This window comes from Scyliorhinus torazame, chromosome 21, assembly GCF_047496885.1.
Source record: "Scyliorhinus torazame isolate Kashiwa2021f chromosome 21, sScyTor2.1, whole genome shotgun sequence".
Taxonomy (NCBI): Eukaryota; Metazoa; Chordata; class Chondrichthyes; order Carcharhiniformes; family Scyliorhinidae; genus Scyliorhinus; species Scyliorhinus torazame.
Window position 1 is genome coordinate 71,040,884 of NC_092727.1, and position 26,842 is coordinate 71,067,725.

General features: G+C 48.8%; 1 protein-coding gene across 1 annotated transcript in view; it reads right to left on the bottom strand.

Annotated features, from left to right (window-relative positions):
• The window catches only part of dcaf7 (ddb1 and cul4 associated factor 7), a 96,056-nt gene extending 83,406 nt beyond the window's left edge, over positions 1-12,650 (bottom strand). Inside the window, exons 1-2 of the mRNA XM_072486931.1 lie at positions 12,283-12,650; positions 7,298-7,409 (exon numbers count right to left, since the gene is read on the bottom strand). Coding sequence (XP_072343032.1) covers positions 7,298-7,409; positions 12,283-12,579 — 409 coding nt within the window. The 5' untranslated portion in view covers positions 12,580-12,650. The remainder of the gene's footprint in view (positions 1-7,297; positions 7,410-12,282) is intronic.
• Positions 12,651-26,842: the final 14,192 nt, after the last annotated feature.

Sequence of the window (26,842 nt, forward strand, 5' to 3'; positions counted from 1 at the left end):
CAACAGCCATCTGCATACTAATGAGCGATGCCCGGGTACAATTGAAACATTAAGGTGAATAAGGCCAAGCCAGACTCCTCGGCGCCAGCAGGAGCCAAGGCAAAGGAAGGCCAACTGACATTTAGGAACCCCCAGCGATCAGGGAACGGCTCCAGTATTGGAAAACGTAGTCCAATCACTTAGAACCCGCCCCGAAGCCTTTGGGGACTATAAAGTAGAGTCCCCAAGTTCAATTCGTCCTTCTTGGCAGGGTCACTCAGCAGCTCGCTCCAACCCTTGAACGTGACCTGCCTGAGTTGCTGCATCAACCAAGTAAGTCTCCAGTCAACGCATGCTACGAGATAGGCGCTCCTAGCTACCAGTCTATAGCAGCTTTGAATCCTGCAGACTCAGGATCGAACGAAAGGCCATTTGTTTCCCTGACCTGGTGGGCCAATTCCGAAGCTAAGTATAGGCCTTTTAGTGATATAGTCTAGTAAGTAGAGTTTATGCATGAGTAGTGATTGACTGTGTATAATAAATGTGTTTTGATTTGAAACTTACTAACTGGTGTACTGAGTTATTGATCAGCACTTGAACTTGAACCTCGTGGTGGTGTCATAAAGATACCTGGCGACTCTAGAGCAAAGGTTATTGAAACAGAGCAAATTAAGTAAAGAAACAACGGGCGACATTTAAGAGCCAACCAAAGTTAGCAACAAAAGATGTGCAGGTTAGGTGGATTGGCCATGCTAAATTGCCCGGAGTGTTCAAAATTGCCCTTAGTGTTAGGTGGGGTTACGGGGATAGGGTGGAGGTGTGCAGTTGGGTAGGGTGCTCTTTCCAAGAGCCGGTGCAGACTCGATGGGCCGAATGGCCTCCTTCTGCACTGTAAATTCTATGACAAAAAAAAATTGTATTTACAATCATGAAAGGTTATAGGGATGACAGATAGCTTACCAGAGTACTGGTCAATGTCAAACAGAATGGAAATACAGTTCACAACACAAAATGCCCATGTTTAAATTGGCTTAGATTAGTTAAAGCACCAAATATTATTCATTTGTACCTCGTCGAAGCAAATTTTTGCATCTTGGACAGGAACAGCTGTGCTTACTCATTTTGTACCTTGTTACGGTCTAATACTTGTGAGATCTTGTTATGGTCTAATACCTTCTGTATTTTTTGCAGTTCTTTCTGACTCTCCTTAAATTGTGTGGTGTTTTAGTTCGTATTCTGCACTAACTGCAGTCACATATTAAACAGTTCTGTTCAAAGAACACTGCACTTACACTACCTGCTTAAATTCGAATACAAGTGCAAAATACTGTGGATGCTAGAAATCAAAAATCGAAACAGGAAATGCTGAAAATAGTCAGCAGGTCTGGCAGCATCACGGCTGGGAAATAGAGTTAACGTTTAAGGCCGACGGTTCCAACAAAGGCCAGATGTTAACTGTTTCTCGCTGCCAGACCTGATTATTTACAGCATTTCCTCTTTCTATACCCCTTTAAAGTGTCCAAGTATGGCAGGCAAATTGCATTAGCATCAACATGCCCAGTACATTTATGCATCTTAAATGCCAACATTTTCACTGAAAGAGAAGCAGAGGGGTTCCTGCCTGCAGTTACAGTGGCATTGAAAGTACTATAGATGTCAGCACGTAGGTCAACCTTTGAAGCCTCAAATAAATTCCTCCAAAAAGGGGTGTTGACTTATTTGCCGAGTATAAAAGTGAACCACTGGTGTGGATGTGAGTGATCGCCATGTTTTGCCACCGACACAGTGTTTGCTCGATGTGGGAATGCCTCTATGCCCTTTTGATCATTTCTACCCTGCTATAAGGTACCAGTAAGCAAGGCAGCCAGCTGTGGGGTGAAAGATTGAGGCTGAATCCTAATGCAATAGCATGGGTAGGGCCGACTGCCACACCAAATACAAAGGCTGGAGGGGGGAAAATGGACTTGTCCTTTATGCCAGGCCAACTTCTGTGCCGCAATCTACAATAGATAAGGGCTTGAAAAATAAAATAATTGAATAAATGGATCTAGTAGCATTGAATACATAAGGAGATAACACTGAACTTGGAGAAGACCTTATAGTTAAACCATAGTTTGAGCACCAGGTCTGGAATACTTCATTAACAGAGGGATACAAAAACACCAGAAAAGGTTCAGTTCAAACTGACAAACTTTGCCAGGGGCAAGGGGTTATACCAGTAAAGATTGATGTCAAGCTATTTTCACTCATGCAGCTCAGGATTTATCTGAAGAGTCATGGAGTGAAGGAAGGGTTATTGTTCCCATTGGTCACCAAGATGGTTGGCACAAACTTCAGATTAAAGAGAGGCACTAAATTTCATTCAAAGTGATGAAATGTAAAATTCTCTGCTACAAAATTTGTCATAGCAGCATCATGAACCATTAACGGGCAATTACGTAGTTATTTGAAAGAGAGAATACCAAAGTGAATGCGAAGGGTTTCCTCCGGGTGCTCCGGTTTCCTCCCACAGTCCAAAGATGTGCAGGTTAGGTGGATTGGCCATTCTAAATTGCCCTTAGTGTTCAAAAAGTTTAGGTTGGGTTACGGGTATAAAAGGGATAGGGTGGAGACGTGGGGCTCAAGTAGGGTGCTCTTTCCAACGGCCAGTGCAGACGCGATGGGCTGAATGGCCTCCTTCTGCACTGTAAATTCTATGAAGGGTGGGATTAGTCTCTGTGGTTCATGTGCAGAATAGTGTCTGCTGTAATAATTGATGATTCTTCAGATAAGGGCAATTACTCCAATTCAGACAAATAGAGAACAAATGATTTGAACAGAAAATTGAACACCTTTATTCATTAATAAATGTTAAACTAGTTAGTCAAGTTTCTAGGAGACCAACACATTAAAATGTTTCAAATGGAATTGGATGGTGAGGCTTGGAGAGTTCAGGTAATGGAGAGATACGCTTCTGAAGGCAAATGGCTTTTTCTTGTCCTTGGCTGTATTGAGATGATTCTGCAGCACAAGCACATATCTTTAGCACACATCACACCCAACTCCTCCCTCACCCCCATACAGGGCCTCATAACCATTCTGAATGATTACAGTTAGGTGTTAAACCACTTCCCACAAAACAGGCTCTGCGTTTAACCACTCAGAAATTAACTTAAAAAGCAAGTCCAATCCAAAGGAATGCCTGTGATCATCCTTCTGAAACACAACGAACATGGAATGCGAAAACACTCATTTACTTATCATCTAATCTTTTCCTACCTCCTGAAGGAGCTGATCCACCACGTTCGAACACCATCAACCCTTTAACTCCTCAATTAAACAAAGCCCTCTCAAATATATACCCAATTACCTTTTGAAGTTTATGAATTTGTTGCCGCCCTACATTCAAAATCTTCACAATGTGAAAAGAATTCTCATCCCCTTGGGTTTCTTTTTTGCCAATTTCATTAAATCTGTGCTTTTGGTAACTGGCTCTCCCCCTGCCAGTGGAAACAATCCTATACTACCGACTCTTATCAAAAGATTCCTAATTTTATAATAAATGACCAACCTTTGTATGCAAACATCGGCAGTAAAATTCAAAAGGCTATTAGAGTATCAGGGAGATTTGTGCATCGCAGCTGAAATTGATCCTGTGCGCTCATTAAGTTGGTTCCAACTTACTGCAGCAATTACTCGTCCCATTCCTGCACTGTCTCCTCTATCCTTGGCAGTCTCCTAATTCACAGCTGCATGCTGCCCCTCAGCAACATCTAAAAACACAGCATTTGGTTTCACACATACCCCGACACCCAGCTCATATGAAATGGAAGCTGGAGTAGACCATTCAGCATCTTGAGCTGCTCAGCCATTCAATACGACCACAGCTCATCACTCCCTCGACTCGACTTCCCAATCACTCTCCAAACCCCTCGATTCCATGAGGGTCCAAAAGTCTACCCATCTCTGCCTTGAATATCTTTAATGGAGCATCCGTCCACAACCCTCTGAATGAATAAAGGTCTCACCTCAGTCCTAAACAATCAACAACTTATGTTCAGACTATGGCCCAGTGTACTGAGGCCCGGGCCTTACTGGTCCCTAGGATTAGGTTTGACCGATCCAGTGAACCTTCACTATGCCACCTCCAATGCAAGCACATCCTTCCTTAAATATGGAGTCCAAACGCCACAGAGTGGTCCAGGTAAGATGTCATTAAATGAAAATGAAATGAAAATCGCTTGTCACTAGTAGGCTTCAAATGAAGTTACTGTGAAAAGCCCCTAGTCGCCACATTCCGACGCCTGTTCGGGGAGGCTGGTATGGGAATTGAACCGTGCTGCTGGCCTGCCTTAAAAGCCAGCTCTTTAGCCCTGTGCTAAACCAGCCCCTCTGTGCTCTGCACAATTGCAGCGACTTCCTTATTCTTGTACTCCAGTCCCTTTATAATAAAAGCTTATTGCCTTTATATTTGCCTTCCATATCTTCATGCTAACTTTGCGTTTGTTGTACAAGCACACACATATCGGGGGCAGCACAGTGGTTAGCAGTGTTGCCTCAGGACCCAGGTTCGATCCTGGCTCCGAGTCACTGGCCATGTGGAGTTTGCACATTCTCCCCATGTCTGCATGGGTCTCACCACCACAACCCAAAGATGCGCGGGGTAGGTGGATTGGCCACGCTAAATTGCCCCTTATTTGGAAAGAATTGGGTACTTTAAATTATTTTTTTTTAAGTACACACATATCAGCATCTACAAGTTTATTCTACTTTTCCAGCATTACAACCACAAAGAATAACCGCATTTTCCCCACATTATACTGCAGCTACCACCTTATTGATCAGTCACTTTATCAGTCTATAGTTCTTTGCAGCCCGTATATCCTCCCGACAACTTAAAAGTTATGTGGGAATGGATCAACAAACTTGAATACGTTACTCTCAATCACTATGCCCAAGACATTAATATAGATTTTAAATCAGCACGGCTGTCCCTGGATTTAAGGATGACTCAGGGCCATGAGTTTCTGCATGGGGTGGCACGATGGCACAGTGCTGTCTCACAGCACACGGACCAATGTTCAATTCCACCCTTGGGCGACTGTGTGGAGTTTGCATGTTCTCTCCATGGGTCTGTGTGGGTTTCCTCCGGGTGCTCTGTTTTCCTCCCACAGTCCAAAGATGTGCAGTATGTCCCACAAGGTAGTGCGATCCAGAGTTCAGGATTTACCACCTTTTCTTTCTTTCTCTGCTGCTGCTCTCATCATTTAGACATTGTGACTCAGTGTGAAGCAGCTTTTTACACAAGTTGCTGCCATTCTGAACAAATGGTAGCAAGCTCCCCCCAACACTGCCGTGCTTCGAGAGCTTCAATGCCTTTGAAGCATTTTCTTTGTCCTCCCACAGACCTTTGGCCATTTGAGAGTTGGGATAACAGGACCAAGCAGAGGGTAGTTTTCAGCCATCTGGAGATATTGCTGTCCATTAAAGTTAATTTTGCAATTTTGCCTGAATCCTTCTGGAGCTGGCTCAGGGGCACTAGCATTTGTTCCACAGTCTTCCCATTGAAGCTGAAAGACATGGCGGAGCCATCAGTGCTGGACTTTCTCTCCTGATCTTGTGTCACTGATAGACAATCCAGGTCTCATTGCAGTGGTGACGACTGTTGACTTGAGTATGTCTTAGTTCTCAAACGTTCACAGCTGTGGTTTACTTAAAGCCCAGGGCCACAAGTCTTTTTAACTGCTTTCTCAACCCGTCCTGCCATCTTCTACAAGCCCCCTCAAGATTTTATATGTTTCAATAAGATTACCTCCCATTCGTCTAAGCTCCAAACGAGTGCAGGAGGTCCAACTTTTCCTCATAAGAGAACCGCTCATCCCAGATATCAGCCTAGTGAACCTTTTCTGAACTCCTTTCAATGCAAGAGCATCCCTCCGCCAAGTCAGGTGACCAAAACCATACACCGTGCTCTTCATGTGGCCTCACCAATACCTGATCCTCACCGTCATACACATGACATCCACGGAGAAAGGAAACCCAGTTTGCTTTACAAATACAGATCAGTGTGAGGTGGTGCAGACTGATATGAAGAATATGGAGTCCCATACTCCATGGAAAGTAAGAGTCTCAATGGGTCCAAAGGGATCTGGAGGAAAGAATTGTAAGGTAGGAGACGTGGTACCCAAATTGTGCCCAGCAAGATTCCACAACCAGCAATGTGATAACCAGATCACCAATTCAGGGTTCTTAACCTGTGATAAAAATTCACATTCCTGATATAAAAATTCCATCAACCCTCTGTAATACTACTAGTTTTCCTGCCTATATATTGGTTATGTAATCAAACATATTTATGAAATTGTTGTTTGCCTTAATGTGAAACTTGGTGATGTTGGACGGCAGATCGAGAATCGGATGACGGAACGATGCCCGGGGGGGGGGGGGGGGGAAGAAACGCAGTGATATGTTACAACTGCGAGGCTCCTTGCACTCACAGCAGCAACAAAGCTCAGTCACTGCTTGCTGGCTGAATCATGGTGCTCAAGCCTGTGCCCAGGAAAAATGTAATTGCACCTATCCCTGGGATAATTCTCCCTCCTTTACTGTGGAGATGGGCAGTAATTGGTTAATATCGTTGGCAGTCCCCAGCAGCGCAGGGAGGAAATAGCCCAGATTGCCTGTACATTAGTGCTTCAACCAGCTGTACTACTATATTTCATTGACTGGGTTAGACATTGTCTATTACCTTGGACCTGGGTTCACACGTGACCCCAGAGTAATGGAGTCCACGTTTTCTCCAACTACTGGTTCTCTTAAATTTAGCAAAACCAATCATGGATCCAGTGAACAAAACTGTCCCTAATTTGGTGACTTACAAATGTGGGAAGCCAGAAAATAAGTCACACTGTCACAGTCTGGGATGCTCAATGAAAAAGTGTTCCATTTTGCAGCACTTAGTATCCCCCAGCATGTGGAATACAAAATTCCCATTAAAAAATAAGAAAACTTTTAAAGTAAGTCCACTTATGACACATCCCTTTCGATTACACAGGGTCTCAAATTCAGGCTTTTCACGTCTGCTTAATCACAAAAATCATCAAGTGAATTAGAAATGCAACAAGGGACTCTACTCCCTCAAAGCCACAGAGCTCCCATGGGCAATCAATCCCTCTACCATTGACATCATTACAAAAACTGTTTTAGAGTCTAGGCTTTCTCGGGAGAGGGCTGAAGTTTACGGAGCTAATTGCACAGTTCTAAGCTGCACATCACACAAGTTTCCAGAAGCTGAGTAATTAGCGGAGATGGTGCTGTATAGCCTGCAGCTCTGCCTTACCCAGGAGATTTGGGTCCACTTCGTTCCAGTCAAATGAGGTCAGAGGTGCACAGAAGTCAGAGTTCTTGTTGTTATTAAGTAAGCATTCCAGCCGGGTTTCTGTATCGCTCACCTGGAACATGAAGAGAATGAAAACATATTTAGCAAACCCCTCGTCAGTTGCTCAATTTTTGCCACTCCTTTGAAGGCTCCAGTTCATGCTAGCCTCAGCTCCCAGGGCACACTCTGGTAGTGCCCAATCCTCACAAGTGAACCTTGCTGGTGTAAGTCAGCAGGCCATTTGATGGATGAAGAATCATCACAGCCAATCCCAACACAGGAACTCTATAGCACAAGTCAATAGTGATTTCAAAGCTGAATGAAGAATGCTAAAACCATTTACTGCATCGCTGCCACAGCCCTACCAACAATTCCAGCCACTCCCCATCGGTTAAATCTGTCACTACCAACATCTAGAATTCATCCCTAAATTCTATGGCACTATATCTTTGGAAAATCACACCATCTTGCAATGCAACAATTCACAAGAAAACAAGTATAATCTCTCAGGATTTTGAGACTGAGGCACAGTTACAGGTCAACCCTCAATCCCATTTTACAAACAGAAGTTATTAACTTGCTGATGGTTTTGTTGCTAAGTACAAAGCAAGGTACACTGCCAAACTACAAAGACCAAAATGTTACTAGGTCTGATCAATGCTGGGTAAGCAGAATTTAGTCTGCTCCGTAGAATCATTCAACCCGAAACATTAATGCCTTTTCTCCACACAGATGGGTGTACTCGAGATGGTACAGATGGCCTCAAAGACTATGAGATTGTGGTGGAAGAAATGCAGGAGGAAAGAAAGGTCAGCCATGGTTTCTGCTCTCCATCATCAAGCACTGACTCCTGCTGGAAAACGTGTGTGGCTGGACATTAGGAGAGGTTCTCGTCATTGAACATCCTGCTGACATATGGAGAATGACTACTTGGGAGGGGTACCCATGGAATTCTGCCTCTTTGAGATCAATGCCCCCAGGAGAGATTCTGAGAGGGCAAGTTTGAGACACATTTTCTCGTTGTCGACACCATAAACCATTTTCCTCTCTTACTCATTTGTCACAGGTAGCAATCCCATTATCACCCCACTCCTCTGTTGCATATGAATGTGGCACAGACGAGAATGATCAGCATCAAAATTCCTGGAACGCGACTCCCAGACTACAACTCTATAATCTCCCCAACTGACCATGCTCACTCTAGCTGTGGGGTATACATAGAACATACAGTGCAGAAAGAGGCCATTCGGCCCATTGAGTCTGCACCGACCCACTTAAGCCCTCACTTCCACCCTATCCCCGTAACCCAATAACCCCTCCTAATCTTTTGGGTCACTAAGGTCAATTTATCATGGCCAATCCACCTAACCTGCATGTCTTTGGACTGTGGGAGCACCCGGAGGAAACCCACGCAGACACGGGGAGAACGTGCAGATTCCGCACAGGCAGTGACCCAGCGGGGAATCGGTTATGGTTCTACAGGCATCCCACTATCTCCTGCAAATGGTCAAACTTTATGCACAAGTCCAGACCATGTGATAAGCTTGTGCTCCTTGCAAAGCATCAAAGTCTCATCTAATTTCTGAATACAAGCAATTGAACAGGAACAGCAACTCTGGCTAGTTTCCCCCGACTTAGCTGAGGATTATTGAGAGCTCAGTAGACTGCTAAGGACTGGCTGAGATCAGCTAATATTAAACAGCCGATCAATCAAACTAAAGGCCTTTCAGTCTCTCGGACTTGCTGCTTCAGTTATTTGGAGCAAATACGTTAATGTATAAATTCAGACAGGGCAGCACGGTGGCGAGTGGTTAGCACTGTTGCCTCACAGCGCCAAGGTCCCGGGTTAGATCTCAGCCCCGGGTCACTGAAAAAAGAAAACTTTTTTTTTAATGTATAAAGATTATGTCCACATATTAATGCTTTCTACACTCAACAGCAAATCCGTGTCTACAATTATTCTTCTAGTTTCAGTTCAAAGAAATCAATGTAAAATAAAACGAAGCGCCAACATTTCATCAGTCTGTATACAGTATGTGACGATCACCACCGTGAGGATGCTGCATTGTCAGAGATGCCCTTTCAGATAAGATGCTAAACTGAGGCACCATCTGTCTGTTAAAATCCCACAGCTTCAGCAGACGGTGATAGTCTCCTTAGGTCCTGTCCACAAATGTGCAACAACGGCAAAAGATTATTTGTTCTTTACCTTGCCCACTATTCACAGGATTTTTTTTTAAATATAGGGAAAAACAGCTACCAGTCAGTGCAAAGTAAAATCACTTCCTACAGCTGTGAAGAGCTATCTCTTCTTTCACTCAGCATCATTCACCCAGGAGCCTTTCCATATCACTTGAGACCTCATGGCAACCTGACACTGGCCCATTCTCAGATGCATCCACCTCCATTCATACCGCCTTCTTGCCATTCCTCCCTCTCCCCCCACTCACGCCCCTCGTATCCTCCGTTCTCCCCTTCCTCTCTCCGCATCCACCCCCGCCTGTCACACCCCCCCCTCTCCTCCCCGTATCTCTCTCCCTCCACATTCCTTCTCCCGTCATCTCTCGCACCCCCTTCCTCCTCCCCTCTCGCACCCCCTTCCTCCTCCCCTCTCGCACCCCCTTCCTCCTCCCCTCTCGCACCCCCTTCCTCCCCCCCTCGCACCCCCTTCCTCCCCCCTCGCACCCCCTTCCTCCCCCCCTCGCACCCCCTTCCTCCCCCCCTCGCACCCCCTTCCTCCCCCCCTCGCACCCCCTTCCTCCCCCCCTCGCACCCCCTTCCTCCCCCCCTCGCACCCCCTTCCTCCCCCCCTCGCACCCCCTTCCTCCCCCCCTCGCACCCCCTTCCTCCCCCCCTCGCACCCCCTTCCTCCCCCCCTCGCACCCCCTTCCTCCCCCCCTCGCACCCCCTTCCTCCCCCCCTCGCACCCCCTTCCTCCCCCCCTCGCACCCCCTTCCTCCCCCCCTCGCACCCCCTTCCTCCCCCCCTCGCACCCCCTTCCTCCCCCCCTCGCACCCCCTTCCTCCCCCCCTCGCACCCCCTTCCTCCCCCCCTCGCACCCCCTTCCTCCCCCCCTCGCACCCCCTTCCTCCCCCCCTCGCACCCCCTTCCTCCCCCCCTCGCACCCCCTTCCTCCCCCCCTCGCACCCCCTTCCTCCCCCCTCGCACCCCCTTCCTCCCCCCCTCGCACCCCCTTCCTCCTCCCCTCGCACCCCCTTCCTCCTCCCCTCGCACCCCCTTCCTCCTCCCCTCGCACCCCCTTCCTCCTCCCCTCGCACCCCCTTCCTCCTCCCCTCGCACCCCCTTCCTCCTCCCCTCGCACCCCCTTCCTCCTCCCCTCGCACCCCCTTCCTCCTCCCCTCGCACCCCCTTCCTCCTCCCCTCGCACCCCCTTCCTCCTCCCCTCGCACCCCCTTCCTCCTCCCCTCGCACCCCCTTCCTCCTCCCCTCGCACCCCCTTCCTCCTCCCCTCGCACCCCCTTCCTCCTCCCCTCGCACCCCCTTCCTCCTCCCCTCGCACCCCCTTCCTCCTCCCCTCGCACCCCCTTCCTCCTCCCCTCGCACCCCCTTCCTCCTCCCCTCGCACCCCCTTCCTCCTCCCCTCGCACCCCCTTCCTCCTCCCCTCGCACCCCCTTCCTCCTCCCCTCGCACCCCCTTCCTCCTCCCCTCGCACCCCCTTCCTCCTCCCCTCGCACCCCCTTCCTCCTCCCCTCGCACCCCCTTCCTCCTCCCCTCGCACCCCCTTCCTCCTCCCCTCGCACCCCCTTCCTCCTCCCCTCGCACCCCCTTCCTCCTCCCCTCGCACCCCCTTCCTCCTCCCCTCGCACCCCCTTCCTCCTCCCCTCGCACCCCCTTCCTCCTCCCCTCGCACCCCCTTCCTCCTCCCCTCGCACCCCCTTCCTCCTCCCCTCGCACCCCCTTCCTCCTCCCCTCGCACCCCCTTCCTCCTCCCCTCGCACCCCCTTCCTCCTCCCCTCGCACCCCCTTCCTCCTCCCCTCGCACCCCCTTCCTCCTCCCCTCGCACCCCCTTCCTCCTCCCCTCGCACCCCCTTCCTCCTCCCCTCGCACCCCCTTCCTCCTCCCCTCGCACCCCCTTCCTCCTCCCCTCGCACCCCCTTCCTCCTCCCCTCGCACCCCCTTCCTCCTCCCCTCGCACCCCCTTCCTCCTCCCCTCGCACCCCCTTCCTCCTCCCCTCGCACCCCCTTCCTCCTCCCCTCGCACCCCCTTCCTCCTCCCCTCGCACCCCCTTCCTCCTCCCCTCGCACCCCCTTCCTCCTCCCCTCGCACCCCCTTCCTCCTCCCCTCGCACCCCCTTCCTCCTCCCCTCGCACCCCCTTCCTCCTCCCCTCGCACCCCCTTCCTCCTCCCCTCGCACCCCCTTCCTCCTCCCCTCGCACCCCCTTCCTCCTCCCCTCGCACCCCCTTCCTCCTCCCCTCGCACCCCCTTCCTCCTCCCCTCGCACCCCCTTCCTCCTCCCCTCGCACCCCCTTCCTCCTCCCCTCGTCCCTCGCACCCCCTTCCTCCTCCCCTCGTCCCTCGCACCCCCTTCCTCCTCCCCTCGTCCCTCGCACCCCCTTCCTCCTCCCCTCGTCCCTCGCACCCCCTTCCTCCTCCCCTCGTCCCTCGCACCCCCTTCCTCCTCCCCTCGTCCCTCGCACCCCCTTCCTCCTCCCCTCGTCCCTCGCTCCCCCTTCCTCCTCCCCTCGTCCCTCGTTCCCCCTTCCTCCTCCCGTCTCTCGCTCCTCCTTCCCTCATCCCCCCCTCCTCACTCACTTTCCCCCTCCTCACTCACTTTCCCCCTCCTCACTCACTTTCCCCCTCCTCACTCACTTTCCCCCTCCTCACTCACTTTCCCCCTCCTCACTCACTCCCCCACCCCATTCCCCCCTCTCTCTCTCCCTCACCCCTTCATTCTCCCCTCCCCCCCTCAGCCTCTCCTTACCCTCCAGACCCGCAGATAATCCCCGGAGGTGGCGAGGAGGTCGGGGTAGACGCCCTTGGTGTCGGGGATCCACATGATCTTAGTGGTGGGATATGGGTGGTCGAAGGTGTTGCGGGCCATGAACTCGGAGCTCTCCTCGTCCAGGCCCACGATCTGCACCTTGTTGTTGTATTCCTCCACGAAGGAGCCGAGCGCCAGGCGGAATCGCTTGTCGGGCCTCACGCTCCAGTTCATGGCGTACACAGTCCATGGCGCCTCGTACTTGTAGATCTCCTTCCTCTTGCCGTGCATGCTCATTTTGGGATGACAGGCCCCCCTCCCCGCGCTCACTCGCTGGCTCTCCGAGCCCGGGACTCACTCACTCACTCACTCACACCCCCCCCTCCCTTCCCCCCAACCACCCCCGGCCGGTCGGTCGGCCCCACAACAATAACCCGCTCAAACTCACAGCGGAAATCCGCCGCTGACTGACAGCCACCTTAGCCAATCACAGCCGACCGCTGCCCGGGACTGACAGGTCCACCGCCCAATCAGACATCGGAGCAGGAGGAGCGACGCCTACCGTCGGTCCCGTGGCTTTAACTGGCGGAAAGCGCAAAGACGTCAGCCTGACGCACGGGGATGTCCGCCAGTCGGCTGTGAGTGGGTGCGCGGGAGTGGCTGGTGCTCGGATGGACAGTGCTGTTGACCAATGGCTTTCCCAGAGGCTGGAGGACGGTTTTTTTCCGTTGGGGGATTAATTTGTGAATCAACAGGCGCGGAGATCAGCCTGATTGACAGGGGATTCGACCAATCACATTGAGCGGGGAGGCGTTATCTCAGTGACGAGCAGAGGGCGGTCTATATCAGTTGGTAATTTGGATTTGATTGGCCGAAAGCCGTAGCTTTCGGCGTGATTAACAAAGGAGAAGCCCAATCAGATTTAAACTCTGAGAGGTGGGCATACTGCCAGGAACACGCTGATTGACAGGGGCTTGGACCAATCCAATGGCAGATTCTGTCACATTTGCCCTCTGATTGACCTATACCACCTTTCTACCTGGGTGGGCGGGATCACCAGGATTAAATGCCCACATTTCCCGCCCAAAGCAGCATTTTAACCCTTTCATAGATTATAATAGAATTTACAGTGCGGAAGGAGGCCATTCGGCCCATCGAGTCTGCACCAGCTCTTGGAAAGAGCACCCTACCCAAGGTCAACACCTCCACCCTATCCCCATAACCCAGTAACCCCACCCAACACTAAGGGTAATTTTGGACACTAAGGGCAATTAATCATGGCCAATCCACCTAACCTGCACATCTTTCGACTGTGGGAGGAAACCAGAGCACCCGGAGGAAACCCACGCAGACACGGGGAGGATGTGCAGACTCCGCACAGACAGTGACCCAAACCGGAATCGAACCTGGGACCCTGGAGCTGTGAAGCAATTGTGCTATCCACAATGCTACCGTGCTGCCCGTGAAGTCCCCCATAAAAACTACCCTGTTACTTTCGCTCCTGCCCAGAATCATCTTTGCAATCTTTTCCTCTACATCTCTGGAACTTTTCGGAGGACTATAGCAAACTCCCAACAGGGTGACTTCTCCTTTCCGGTTTCTAACCTCAGCCCATACTAACTCAGCAGAGGAGTCCTCATCAAACGTCCTTTCTGCCACCGTAATACTGTCCTTGACTAACAATGCCACACCCCGCCCCCTCTTTTACCACCTTACGCGAGCTTACTGAAACATTTAAACCCCGGAACCTGCAACAACCATTCCTGTCCCTGCTCTATCCATGACTCCGAAATGGCCACAACATCGAAGTCCCAGGTACCAACCCATGCTGCAAGTTCACCCACCTTATTCCGGATGCTTCTGGCGTTGAAGTAGACACACTTCAAACCACCTTCCTGCCTGCTGGTACACTCCTGCAACCTTGAAACCTTACTTATGACCTCACTACTCTCAACCTCCTGTACACTGGAACTACAATTGAGGTTCCCATCCCCTTGCTGAATTAGTTTAAACCCTCCCGAAGAGCATTAGCAAATTTCCCCCCCAGGATATTGGTACCCCTCTGGTTCGGGTGTAGATCATCCCATTTGTAGAGGTCCCACCTACCCCAGAATGAGCCCCAATTATCCAGGTAACTGAATCCCTCCCTCCTGCACCATCCCTGTAGCCACGTGTTCAACTCCTCTCTCTCCCTATTCCTCGTCTCGCATGGCATGGGTAACAACCTAGAGATAATAACTCTGTTTGTCCTAGATCTAAGTTTCCACCCTAGCTCCCTGAATACCTGCCTTACATCCCCATCCCTTTTCCTACCTATGTCAATGGTGCCTATGTGGACCACGACTTGGGGCTGCTCCCCCTCCCCCTTAAGGATCCGGAAACACGATCCGAGACATCATGGACTCTGGCACCTGGGAGGCAACACACCAACGCGAGTCACTCTCGTTCCCACAGAATCTCCTATCTGTCCCCCTAACTATGGAGTCCCCAATGATTAATGCTCTACTTCTCTGCCCCCTTCCCTTCTGAGCAACAGGGACACTCTGTGCCAGAGACCTGTACCCTATGGCTTACCCCGGTACGTTCCCCCCCCCCCCCCCACCAGTATCCAAAGCGGCGTACTTGTTACTAAGGGGAACGACCACAGGGGATCCCTGTACTGACTGCTTCCTCCCAGCCCCTCTCACCGTTACCCATCTATCTTCATTCTTCGGAGTAACTACATCCCTGAAGCTTCTATCTATGACCACCTCTGCCTCCCGAATGATCCGAAGTTCATCCAACTCCAGCTCCAGTTCCTTAACGCGGTTTTTGAGGAGCTGGAGATGGGTGCACTTCCCACAGGTGAAATCAGCAGGGACACTGACGGTGTACCTCACCTCAAACATTCTGCAGGAGGAACATTGCACTGCCGTCCCTGCCATCCCCTCTAGATAACTTGCGGATAAAACAAGAAAAAGAAAGAAAGAGCTTACTTGATATTCACTCAACCCCTTAGGTTAGAGGAGGCGGAAGGCTGGAGGACACTACAAGTGTAGTGTCTCGGGTTTAGGAACCGCCCAACTTATATACAGGTACTACAAACCTTCCCAGATCTCCCCACGGACGACTTCCGGTTTCCTGATGCTCTGAAAGAAAAACAACTCCGAAAAAAGTAAGTTAAAACCAAAAATTCAGCTTACCTTCAGCTCTCTTTACCAGAAAATCGCACCCCTCTCTGCCTGCTCCGCTGGAAGAATGAGCATATAATATATTATATATTATATAATATAATATATTAAACATTATATATTAAAATATATTAAATATTGTACGTGATGTATTGTTTCTATTCCTTCTTGGAGTGTGGGCATCGCTGGCTGGGCCAGCATTTGTTGCTCATCCCTAATTGTCCTTGAATGGAGTGGCTTGCTAGGCCATTTCAGAGGGAGGCAGTTAAGAGTCAACCGCATCGCTGTGTAGGCCAGACCAGGTAAGGACAACAGATATCTTTCCCTGAAGGATATTAGTGAACCGGATAGGTTTTTACGACAATCAGCGATGGTTTCATGGTCATCATTCTACTTTTAATTCCAGATTTTTATTGAATTGAAATTTCACCATCTACCATGGTGGGATTTGAACCTGGGACTACAGACCTTGGGTCTCTGGATTGTGAGTCCAGTACCGCTATTGTGACAATACCGCTACCGCACCATCTTCCCATAAAGTAGTAAGTGTATTGTAACAATGTTATATTTTATATATTCAATATTATACTCTTTATTAAAAGTAATCCGCCTGTTCAGCCATAAATGACACTGCATGAATGAAGTATTGTATTTCAGAATATTTCTACAGACTCTTCCAAACTCTTTAAATTGTAATACAAAATACACTGCACAAGCTTTTTCACAATATAGATGATCTATGTTTCTGAAACATTTGTGACACACCATCAGCACAGCTGACATTTCCTTTTTTTCTTACCAATTTTTGATGAAACATGCGCCCCTCCAGCAACGACAAATTCAACATTGCCGAGATGTAAGACACCAGCGAGTAGCTTCAGTACGTCCAGAGTCTCTTCAGTACTAAACTTCATGACTCTCCTGGCAGTCATGACTTCCTGAAAGCAAATCATGAATTGGGGTCAGCCACGGATCTGTCTGGGTCGGGTGGCCATATCGGCCAAACGATATCAGAGGGAGAATTCAGAATGTCCAATTCACATCTTTCAGGACTTGTGGGAGGAAACCAGAGCACCCGGAGGAAATCCACGCAGACACAGGGAGAATGTGCAGACTCCGCACAGACAGTGACCCAAGCCGGGAGTCAAACCTGGAACCCTGGCGCTGTGAAGCAACAGTGCCAACCACTGTGCTACTGTACGGCTGTACATGTGCCTTGGGGATGATGGACAGGCTTTGGGGACTCAGGAGATGAGCTACGCTCCACAAATTCCCAGTTTCTGACCTGATCTTAGAATCCATAGAATCCCAACAATGCAGGAGGCTATTCAGCCCATTAAGTCTGTGCCAACCCTCATAAAGAACACTCTAACCAAGCCCAGACCTATCTCCCTAACCCCACCTAACCTGCATATCTTTGAACACAAAGTAGCAATTTAGCATGGCCAATCTACCTAACCCGCACAGTTTTGCACTGTGCGACGACACCCTGACCTAGTGTACGGTCAATTCCAGCCCAAGATGTCCCAGAGTCACAACACAAGTGAATTAACCAATAATTCTTATCAAAATACCCAATGTCTTTGGCGCTTGGCTGCCCAATAATCACAGTTACCAGGTTTGTAAATGTAAACACAGTTACTGTTTATTTATAACAAAAACTGATAATGAAATATGCAGAAAATACAACTGGTTAACTATTAACTAATACATAATTCCCACTTTAACTTGCCCCCCATACTCTATACACACACAAGTACACACAAGACAGACAAATACAGAGGAGTGGAAAGGAGTAAAAATCATAAGTGAAAGGAAAAATAGTCTTTGTTTCAGAGGATGTTTTTTTCAGCACACCTTTGACCATAGCATAGAGCATACAGTGCAGAAGGAGGCCATTCGGCCCATCGAGTCTGCACCGACCCACTTAAACCCTCACTTCCACCCTATCCCTGTAACCCCTCCTAACCCTTTTGATCACTGAGGGCAATTTATCATGGCCAATCCACCTAACCTGCACGTCTTTGGACTGTGGGAGGAAACCGGAGCACCCGGGGGAAACCCACGCAGATACGGGGAGAACGTGCAGACTCCGCACAGACAGTGACCCAGCCGGGAATCGAACCTGGGACCCTGGCGCTGTAAAGCCACAGTGCTATCCACTTGTGCTACCGTGCTGCCCAAGCTTGCAGGTTAAAGTCTCTGTTGGTATCCTGAAATAATCTTATCTGTAGATTCATTCATTCAGGCCCTCTGTAGTTTAGAAATGCAGTACTCAGCTTTTCTGGAGAGAGATAGCACTCACAGCAGGTTTTCTGAAGAGGTACAGCACTCACAGCAGGTTTTAGAATCATAGAATCATAGAATCATAGAAGTTTACAGCATGGAAACAGGCCCTTCGGCCCAACCAGTCCATGCCGCCCAGTTTTTACCATTAAGCTAGTCCCAGTTGCCCGCACTTGGCCCATAACCCTCTATACCCATCTTACCCATGTAACTATCTAAATGCTTTTTAAAAGACACAATTGTACCCGCCTCTACTACTACCTCTGGCAGCCCATTCCAGACACTCACTACCCTCTGAGTGAAGAAATTGCCCCTCTGGGCCCTTCTGAATCTCTCCCCTCTCACCTTAAACCTATGCCCTCTAGTTTTAGACTCCCCTACCTTTGGGAAAAGATGTTGACTATCTACCTTATCTATGCCCCTCATTATTTTATAGACCTCTATAAGATCACCCCTAAGCCTCCTACGCTCCAGGGAAAAAAGTCCCAGTCTATCCAGCCTCTCCTTATAACTCAAACCATCAAGTCCCGGCAACATCCTAGTAAATCTTTTCTGCTCTCTTTCCAGTTTAATAATATCCTTTCTATAATAGGGTGACCAGAACTGCACACAGTATTCCAAGTGTGGCCGTACCAATGTCATGTACAACTTCAACAAGACATCCCAACTCCTGTATTCAATGTTCTGACCAATGAAACCAAGCATGCCGAATGCCTTCTTCACCACCCTGTCGACCTGCGACTCCACCTTCAAGGAGCTATGAACCTGTACTCCTAGATCTCTTTGTTCTATAACTCTCCCCAACGCCATACCATTAACTGAGTAGGTCCTGGCCTGATTCGATCTGCCAAAATGCATCACCTCACATTTATCTAAATTAAACTCCATCTGCCATTCGTCGGCCCACTGGCCTAATTGATCAAGATCCCGTTGCAATCCTAGATAACCTTCTTCACTATCCACTGTGCCACCAATCTTGGTGTCATCTGCAAACTTACTAACCATGCCTCCTAAATTCTCATCCAAATCATTAATATAAATCACAAATAACAGTGGACCCAGCACCGATCCCTGAGGCACACCACTGGTCACAGGCCTCCAGTTTGAAAAACAACCCTCTACAACCACCCTCTGCCTTCTGTCGTCCAGCCAATTTTGAATCCAATTGGCAACCTCACCCTGGATCCCGTGAGCTTTAACCTTCTGCAACAACCTACCATGCGGTACCTTGTCAAAGGCTTTGCTAAAGTCCATGTAGACAACGTCTACTGCACTGCCCTCACCTACCTTCTTGGTCACCCCTCAAAAAACTCAATCAAATTTGTGAGACATGATTTTCCACGCACAAAGCCATGCTGACTGCCCCGAATCAGTCCTTGCCTCTCTAAATGCTTGTAGATCCTGTCTCTCAGAATACCTTCTAGCAACTTACCTACTACAGACGTTAGGCTCACCGGTCTGTAGTTCCCAGGCTTTTCCCTGCTGCCCTTCTTAAACAAGGGCACAACATTCGCCACTCTCCAATCTTCAGGCACCTCACCTATGGCTGCCGATGATTCAAATATCTCTGTTAGGGGACCCGCAATTTCCTCCCTAGCCTCCCACAACATCCTGGGATACATTTCATCAGGTCCCGGGGATTTATCTACCTTGATGCGCTTTAAGACTTCCAGCACCTCCTCCTCTGTAATATGCACACTTCTCAAGACATCACTATTTATTTCCCTTAGTTTCCTAACATCCATGCCTTTCTCCACCGTGAATACCGATGAGAAATATTCATTCAGGATCTCACCCAACTCTTGTGGCTCTGCACATAGATGTCCTTGTTGATCCTTAAGAGGCCCTACTCTGTCCCTAGTTACTCTTTTCCCCTTTATGTATCTGTAGAATCTCTTTGGATTCTCCCTTGCATTATTTGCCAAAGCAATTTCATGTCCCCTTTTTGCCCTCCTGATTTCCCTCTTAACTCTATTTCGACAATCTCTATACTCTTCAAGGGATCCACTTGATCCCAGTTGCTAATGTACGTCATATGCCTCCTTCTTCTTTTTGACCAGAGTCTCAATATCTCGAGTCATCCAGGGTTCCCTACTTCTACCAGCCTTGCCCTTCACTCTAAAGGGAATGTGCTTACCCTGAACCCTGGTTAACACATTTTTAAAAGCCTCCCATTTACCAGCCGTCCCTTTGCCTGCCAACAGTCTCCCCCAATCTACCTCTGAAAGTTCCTGTCTGATACCATCAAAATTGGCCTTGCCCCAATTAAGAATTTTAACTCTTGGGCCAGACCTATCATTCTCCATAGCTATCTTAAAACTAATGGAGTTATGGTCACTTGTCCCAAAGTGATCCCTCACTAGACGAGGTCAAGTTTTGCCCCCTCTCTAGTCGGTCCATCCACATACTGAATGAGAAATTCCTCCTGAATACACTCAACAAATTTCCCTCCATCCAAGCCCCTAATGCTATGGCTGTCCCAGTCAATGTTGGGAAAGTTAAAGTCCCCTACTACTACCACCCTATTATTCTTGCAGCTATCTGTAATCTCCTTACATATTTGCTCCTCAATTTCCCGCTGACTATTAGGCCTGTAGTACAGTCCTACCAAGGTGATCTCTCCCTTCTTATTTTTCAGTTCCACCCATATAGACTCAGTGGGCGAACCCTCGGATATATCCCCTCTAAGTACTGCCGTGATGTTCTCCCTAATCAAAAACGCCACTCCCCCTCCTCTCTTACCTCCTGTTCTATCCTTTCTATAGCATCTGTACCCCGGAACATTGAGCTGCCAGTCCTGCCCCTCCCTTAGCCATGTTTCAGTCATAGCTATAATATCCCAGTCCCATGTGCCCGTCCATGCCCTAAGTTCATCCGCTTTGCCCGTCAGGCCCCTTGCATTGAAATAAATGCAGTTTAATGTAGACCTTCCTTGCTCTCTGCCCTGCTTTCTCTGTTCATGCTTTACACACTCTCCCTTCCTGCCTTTTGTTTCTGTCCTCACTGACTTCCTACATCAGTTCCCATCCCCCTGGCACATTAGTTTAAACCCTCCCCAACTGCACTAGCAAACACACCCCCGAGAACATTGGTTCCGGTCCCACCCAGGTGCAGACCGTCCGATTTGTACAGGTCCCACCACCCCCAGAACCAGTCCCAATGTCCCAGGAATTTGAAACCCTCCCTCTTGCACCATCTCTCAAGCCACGTATTCATCCTAGCTATCCTGTCATTCCTACTCTGACTATCACGTGGCACTGGTAGCAATCCTGAGATTACTACCTTTGAGGTCCTACTTTTTAGTTTAACTCCTAACTCCCTAAATTCAGCTTGTAGGACCTCATCCCGTTTTTTACCTATATCGTTGGTGCCTATATGCACCATGACAGCTGACTGTTCACCCTCCCCCTCCAGAATGCCCTGCAGCCGCTCCGAAACATCCTTGACCCTTGCACCAGGGAGGCAACATACCAACCTGGATTCTCGTTTGCGTCCGCAGAAACGCCTGTCTATTCCCCTTACAATTGAATCCCCTATCACTATAGCTCTGCCACTCTTTTTCCCACCCTTCTGTGCAGCAGAGCCAGCCACGGTGCCATGAACCTGGCTGCTGCCACCTTCCCCTGGTGAGCCATCTCCCCCAACAGTTTCCAAAACGGTAAATCTGTTTTGGAGGGAGATGACCGCAGGGGATCCCTGCACTGCCTTCCTACTCTTCCTCTGTCTGTTGGTCACCCTTTCCCTATCTGCCTCAGTAATTTTAATCTGCGGTGTGACCAACTCACCGAATCTGCTATCCACAACTTCCTCAGCATCGCGGATGCTCCAAAGTGAGTCCATCCGCAACTCCAGAGCCGTCAAGCGGTCTAACAGGAGCTGTAGTTGGACACACTTCTTGTCAACTACACCAGAAGGGTCCCTGACTTGCCACATCTCACAAGAGGAGCATGACACGGGTCTGAGCTCTCCTGCCATGACTTAAACTTGAAGTTAAATTTGAACTACACTACACAGCTAAGAGAAAGTCAAAGAGAGAGAAATCACTTACCAGTTACAAGCCAATCACTTACCTGCTGGCTGTGATGTAATTGCTCCCGAGACTCCCTCACAGGTCTGCTTCTCTGCACCTCCTTAACATGAGCACCAAATTCCCTTAACTAGTTAATTAATTTACTTAATTAATTTGATTTTTTATTTTTTATTTTTATTTTTGTCACTCCCCTCTTACCCGAACTCAGCCTTACCCAAACTCAGATACACTCTGTTTGCCTCCAGCACTCTGTTTCTATAGGCACTTCAGCCACACCCTTTGTATCCTTCCTGATTTACAGTCAGCCAATAGGCCTGCTCCCGAAACTGATCTCCCGAAACGAACAGCTGACCTGCAAGGTAAGGAAGTGGTTAAGCAGTACTTACCTCACCCACGGAGCCACCTTTTAAACTGTCCCCTCTGCCTCGCAGCTCCCGCGCTTTTTGAAACTCCCGCGCTGTTTCCAAGGTCCCGGCTCTCTCTCTCTCCCGAACAGCTGACCTGCAAGGTAAGGAAGTGGTTAAGCAGTACTTACCTCACCCACGGCGCAACCTTTTAAACTGTCCCCTCTGCCTCGCAGCTCCCGCGCTTTTTGAAACTCCCGCGCTGTTTCCAAGGTCCCGGCTCTCTCTCTCTCCCGAACAGCTGACCTGCAAGGTAAGGAAGTGGTTAAGCAGTACTTACCTCACCCACGGCGCAACCTTTTAAACTGTTTTCTGAAGAGGTATAGCACCCACAGCAGGCTTTCTGGAGAGAGAGTTCGTCAGTTCTGCCTGTTGTGCTGCCAGAATCAAAAGTGAAACCTTGGGACTCTGAAAAGCATTCCAGTGTGATATGATCCAATCCGCACCTGTTACCATGCAGAGCAAAGCCTTTTGAGCCAATTCATTGGCCACCAGCCAATCAAATCGAGTCCCAACCCCATCTCTCACTGTTGCCGACCAGCCTGCAGCTTCTGTTTAAACCAGCACAGATTGGCAAAGTGATCTAATGTAACTTCTGGATTCTTCTGCTTGAATTAAACACACAGGCTGCTTGCCTTAAAGAGAGACGTCCATTAATCATCCATGGATTAAAACAAGAATGGCTAAAAGAAGCGGAAATAATGGAATAAACAGGAAGGACCCTTATAACTGTGGGAGGAAACCAGGGCACCCGGAGGAAACCCACACAGCCACGGGGAGAACATGCAAATTCCACACAGTAACCCAAGGATGGAATCAAAAACAGGTTCCTGGGGCTGTGAGGCTGCAGTGCAAACCACTGTGCCACCCAGTATTTATATGGATGGTCCGAGGGTTGCCAAACACACCAGGAATAGCCTGGGGTTTCCAGGAATTGAGGATCAATCTCCAGGACACTGCTGTGTACAATCATCGAATGATCCCGAAGAAAAATCAGAGGGACATTCAAAAAAACATTTTTTTTTTCTTTTGCTTTCTTTGAACATTTCTTTGTTTGGCTGACAGTAAAACTGCCCTATTACGCTGTTTTTTTCATGTACTAAATGATCTGTTTGAGCTGCACGCAGAAAAATACTTTTCACTGTACCTTGGTACATGTGACAATAAACAAATCCAAATACAATCCAATCCAATTGGGTAAAGACCTTCTTGTTTTTTAGGTGGTTTGGAATGCAGTACATCACAATGTGTTGGCCGATAATGGCTAGAGAATAGCGGAAAGTCATCTGATATAATCTCCAGGAATACATTTAGTCACAGTTGCCAACCCGACTAGTTTGGCTAGGTTTTTGATTGATAGTAACCCATGGCAATGGGAGATTATCTCCTGTTGGAGATGGTCATTGCCTAGTGCGCGTGTGGCATGAATGTTACTTTTCCCTTATCAGCTAATGCATGGATGTAGTTGCTGTAGATGCACATGGACTCTTTTTGTGCCTGAGGAGTTATGAATGAATGAAATGAAAATGAAAATTGCTTATTGTCACGAGTAGGCTTCAATGAAGTTACTGTGAAAAGCCCCAAGTCGCCACATTCCAGCACCTGTTCGGGGAGGCTGGTACGGGAATTGAACCGTGCTGCTGGCCTGCCTTGGTCTGCTTTAAAAGCCAGCGATTTAGCCCAGTGTGCTAAACCAGCCTCAGAATGATACTGAATATAATGGCTGAACATCAGCAAACATTCACATTCTAACCTTATCGTGAAGAGAAGGTCATAGAATAAGAAATTGAAGATGATGGGGCCAGGGTAGCACGGTGGAGCAGTGGTTAGCACTGCAGCCTCAGAGTGCCGAGGTGTCAGGTTCGATCCCGGCGGCGAAACCCACGCAAACACGAGGAGAATGTGCAAACTCCACATGGACAGTGACCCAGAGCTGGGACAAACCTATGACCTCGGCGCCATGAGGCAGCAGTGCTAACCACTGCGCCACCCTGCTCGCCCCTAGTTTTCAATCAGTTTAATTTTACTGGGCTCATTGATGCCACATTTGGTCAAATGCTACTTTGACGTCAAGGCAGTCATTCTCACCCAGAATTTAGTTTATCATAGAATTTACAGTGCAGAAGGAGGCCATACAGCCCATCGAGTCTGCACCGGCTCTTGGAAAGAGCACCCTATCCAAGGTCAACAGCGCCACCCTATCCCCATAACCCAGTAACCCCACCCAACACTAAGGGCAATTTTGGACACTAAGGGCAATTTAGCATGGCCAATCCACCTAAACTGCACATCTTTGGACTGTGGGAGGAAACCGGAGCACCCGGAGGAAACCCACGCACACACGGGGAGGCTGTGCAGACTCCGCACAGACAGTGACCCAAGCTGGAATCGAACCTGGGACCCTGGAGCTGTGAAGCAATTGTGCTATCCACAAGGCTACCGTGCTGCCCGTAAATTATTCTGCCTACGTTTGAACCAAGTCTCCAATGAGATCTGGAGCCGAATGGTCCTGGCAGAGTCCAAGCTGAGCATCGATGAGCAAGTTATTGTTGAGTAAGTGCCAGCTCAATATCGCTGTCAACGGTACCTTCAAACACTTTACTGATGATTGAGAAAAAAACATAACCATCAGATTAGATCGAAGCTCTGCACTTTTGCCACACCCAGTCATGAATGATGGTTGAGAATTAAACAAGTAACTGGGGGAAGAGGCTCTACAAAGATCCCCATCCTTAATGGGCAGCCCAGCACATCAGTGCAAAGCCTAAGGCTGAAACATTCACAACAATCCTTACCCAAAAGTGCCGAGTGGATGATCCATCTCAGCTTCTTTGGAGATCCCCAGCATCACAGATGCCAGTTTTCAGCCAATTCGATTCACTCCACGTGATATCAAAAAATGGATCAGGACTTTCGAAAGTTAAAAGGCTTTGGGCCCTGACAACATTCTGGCAATAGTACTGAAGACCTGTGCTCCAGAACTGGTCACACCCTCTAGCCAAGCTGTTCCAGCACAGCTACAACACTGGCATCTACCTGGTAATGTGGAAAATTGCCCAGGTATGCCTTGTGCATAAAAAGCAGGACAAATCCAACACAACCAATTACCATCCCATCGGTCTAATTTCCATCATTAGCAAAGTGATAGAGGTGTCATCAAAAGTGCTATCAAGTTCGTGTGCCAGGCTAAGCCTGATTCAGTTTAAAGTATTACACAGGGCGCATATGACTGGAGCACGGCTCAGTAAATTTTTTGGGGTGGAGGATAGGTGTGCGAGGTGCTCGAGAAGCCCAGCGAATCAAACCCATATGTTTTGGTCATGCCCGGCACTACAGGGGTTTTGGATGGGGGTGACAAAGGTGCTTTCAAAAGTAGTAGGGGTCCGGGTCGAACCAAGCTGGGGGTTGGCTATATTTGGGGTTGCACAAGAGCCGGGAGTGCAGGAGGCGAGAGAGGCCGATGTTTTGGCCTTTGCGTCCCTAGTAGCCCGGCGTAGGATATTGCTAATGTGGAAAGAAGCCAAGCCCCCGGGGGTGGAGACCTGGATAAATGACATGGCAGGGTTTATAAAGCTAGAGCGGATTAAGTTCGTCCTAAGGGGGTCGGCTCAAGGGTTCACCAGGCGGTGGTAACCGTTCGTCGAATACCTCGCAGAAAGATAGATGGAATGGGAAAAAAGAAGGCAGCAGCAGCAGCCCAGGATCGGGGGGGGGGGGGGGGGGGGGGGGGGGGAGGGGGGGGGGGGGGGTGGGGGGGGGGGGGGGCGAGGAGGAACCAGAAGGACTCTCAGGGTTGTTAATATATACTGTATAATATGTATAGGTCGTTGCTACAGATAATTATATATTGGTCTGTTAAATTATATTTTTGGAGAGTGTTACTTGTGATAAGGCAGTTGCCAATTAGGGTTAGTTTTCATTTTTGTTAATTATTATTTATTCATTTTCTGTTTATAAAATAGGTCATTGTTATTTGTGTTGTTATAATATTGTGTAAAGGATGCACAATGTACTGTGTTGGTTGACCAAAAATTTTCAATAAAATATTTATTAAAAAAAAAGTGCTATCAAGCCGCACTATCAGACATAACCTGCTCACTGTCACTCAGTTTGGGAATACTGCCAGAGCTAGTCTTCTTTTCTCCTGACCTTATTGCAGCCTTGGTCCAAACATGGACAGAAATTCTGAGCACAAGAGGTAAGGGATGAGTGACTGCCCTTGACATCAAGGCAGCATTTGACCAAATGTTCATTGCATCAAGGAGCACATGAAAACTGAAATCAGGGGGAAATCTCTCCCCTGGTTGGAATCATTCTAGCACAAAGGCAAATGGTTGTAGTTGTTAAGAGGCCAATCATCTCAGTCCCAGGGCATTGCTAAAGTAGTTCCTCAGGCTAGTGGCCCAACCACCTTCAGCTGCTTCATCAATAATCCTCCCTCCATCATAATGTAAGAGTGGAGATTTTGCTGATGATTGTGCAATGTTCACCACCATTCCCAACTCCTCAGATACTGAAACAATCCATGTCCAAATGCGGCAAGGTCTGGACAATATCCAAGCTTTGGACGATAAGTGACAAGTACCATTCGCGCCACAAAAATGCCAGGCACTGACTATCTCCAACAAGATACAATCCCCTCTTGATGTTAAAAGGCTTTACCATTGTTG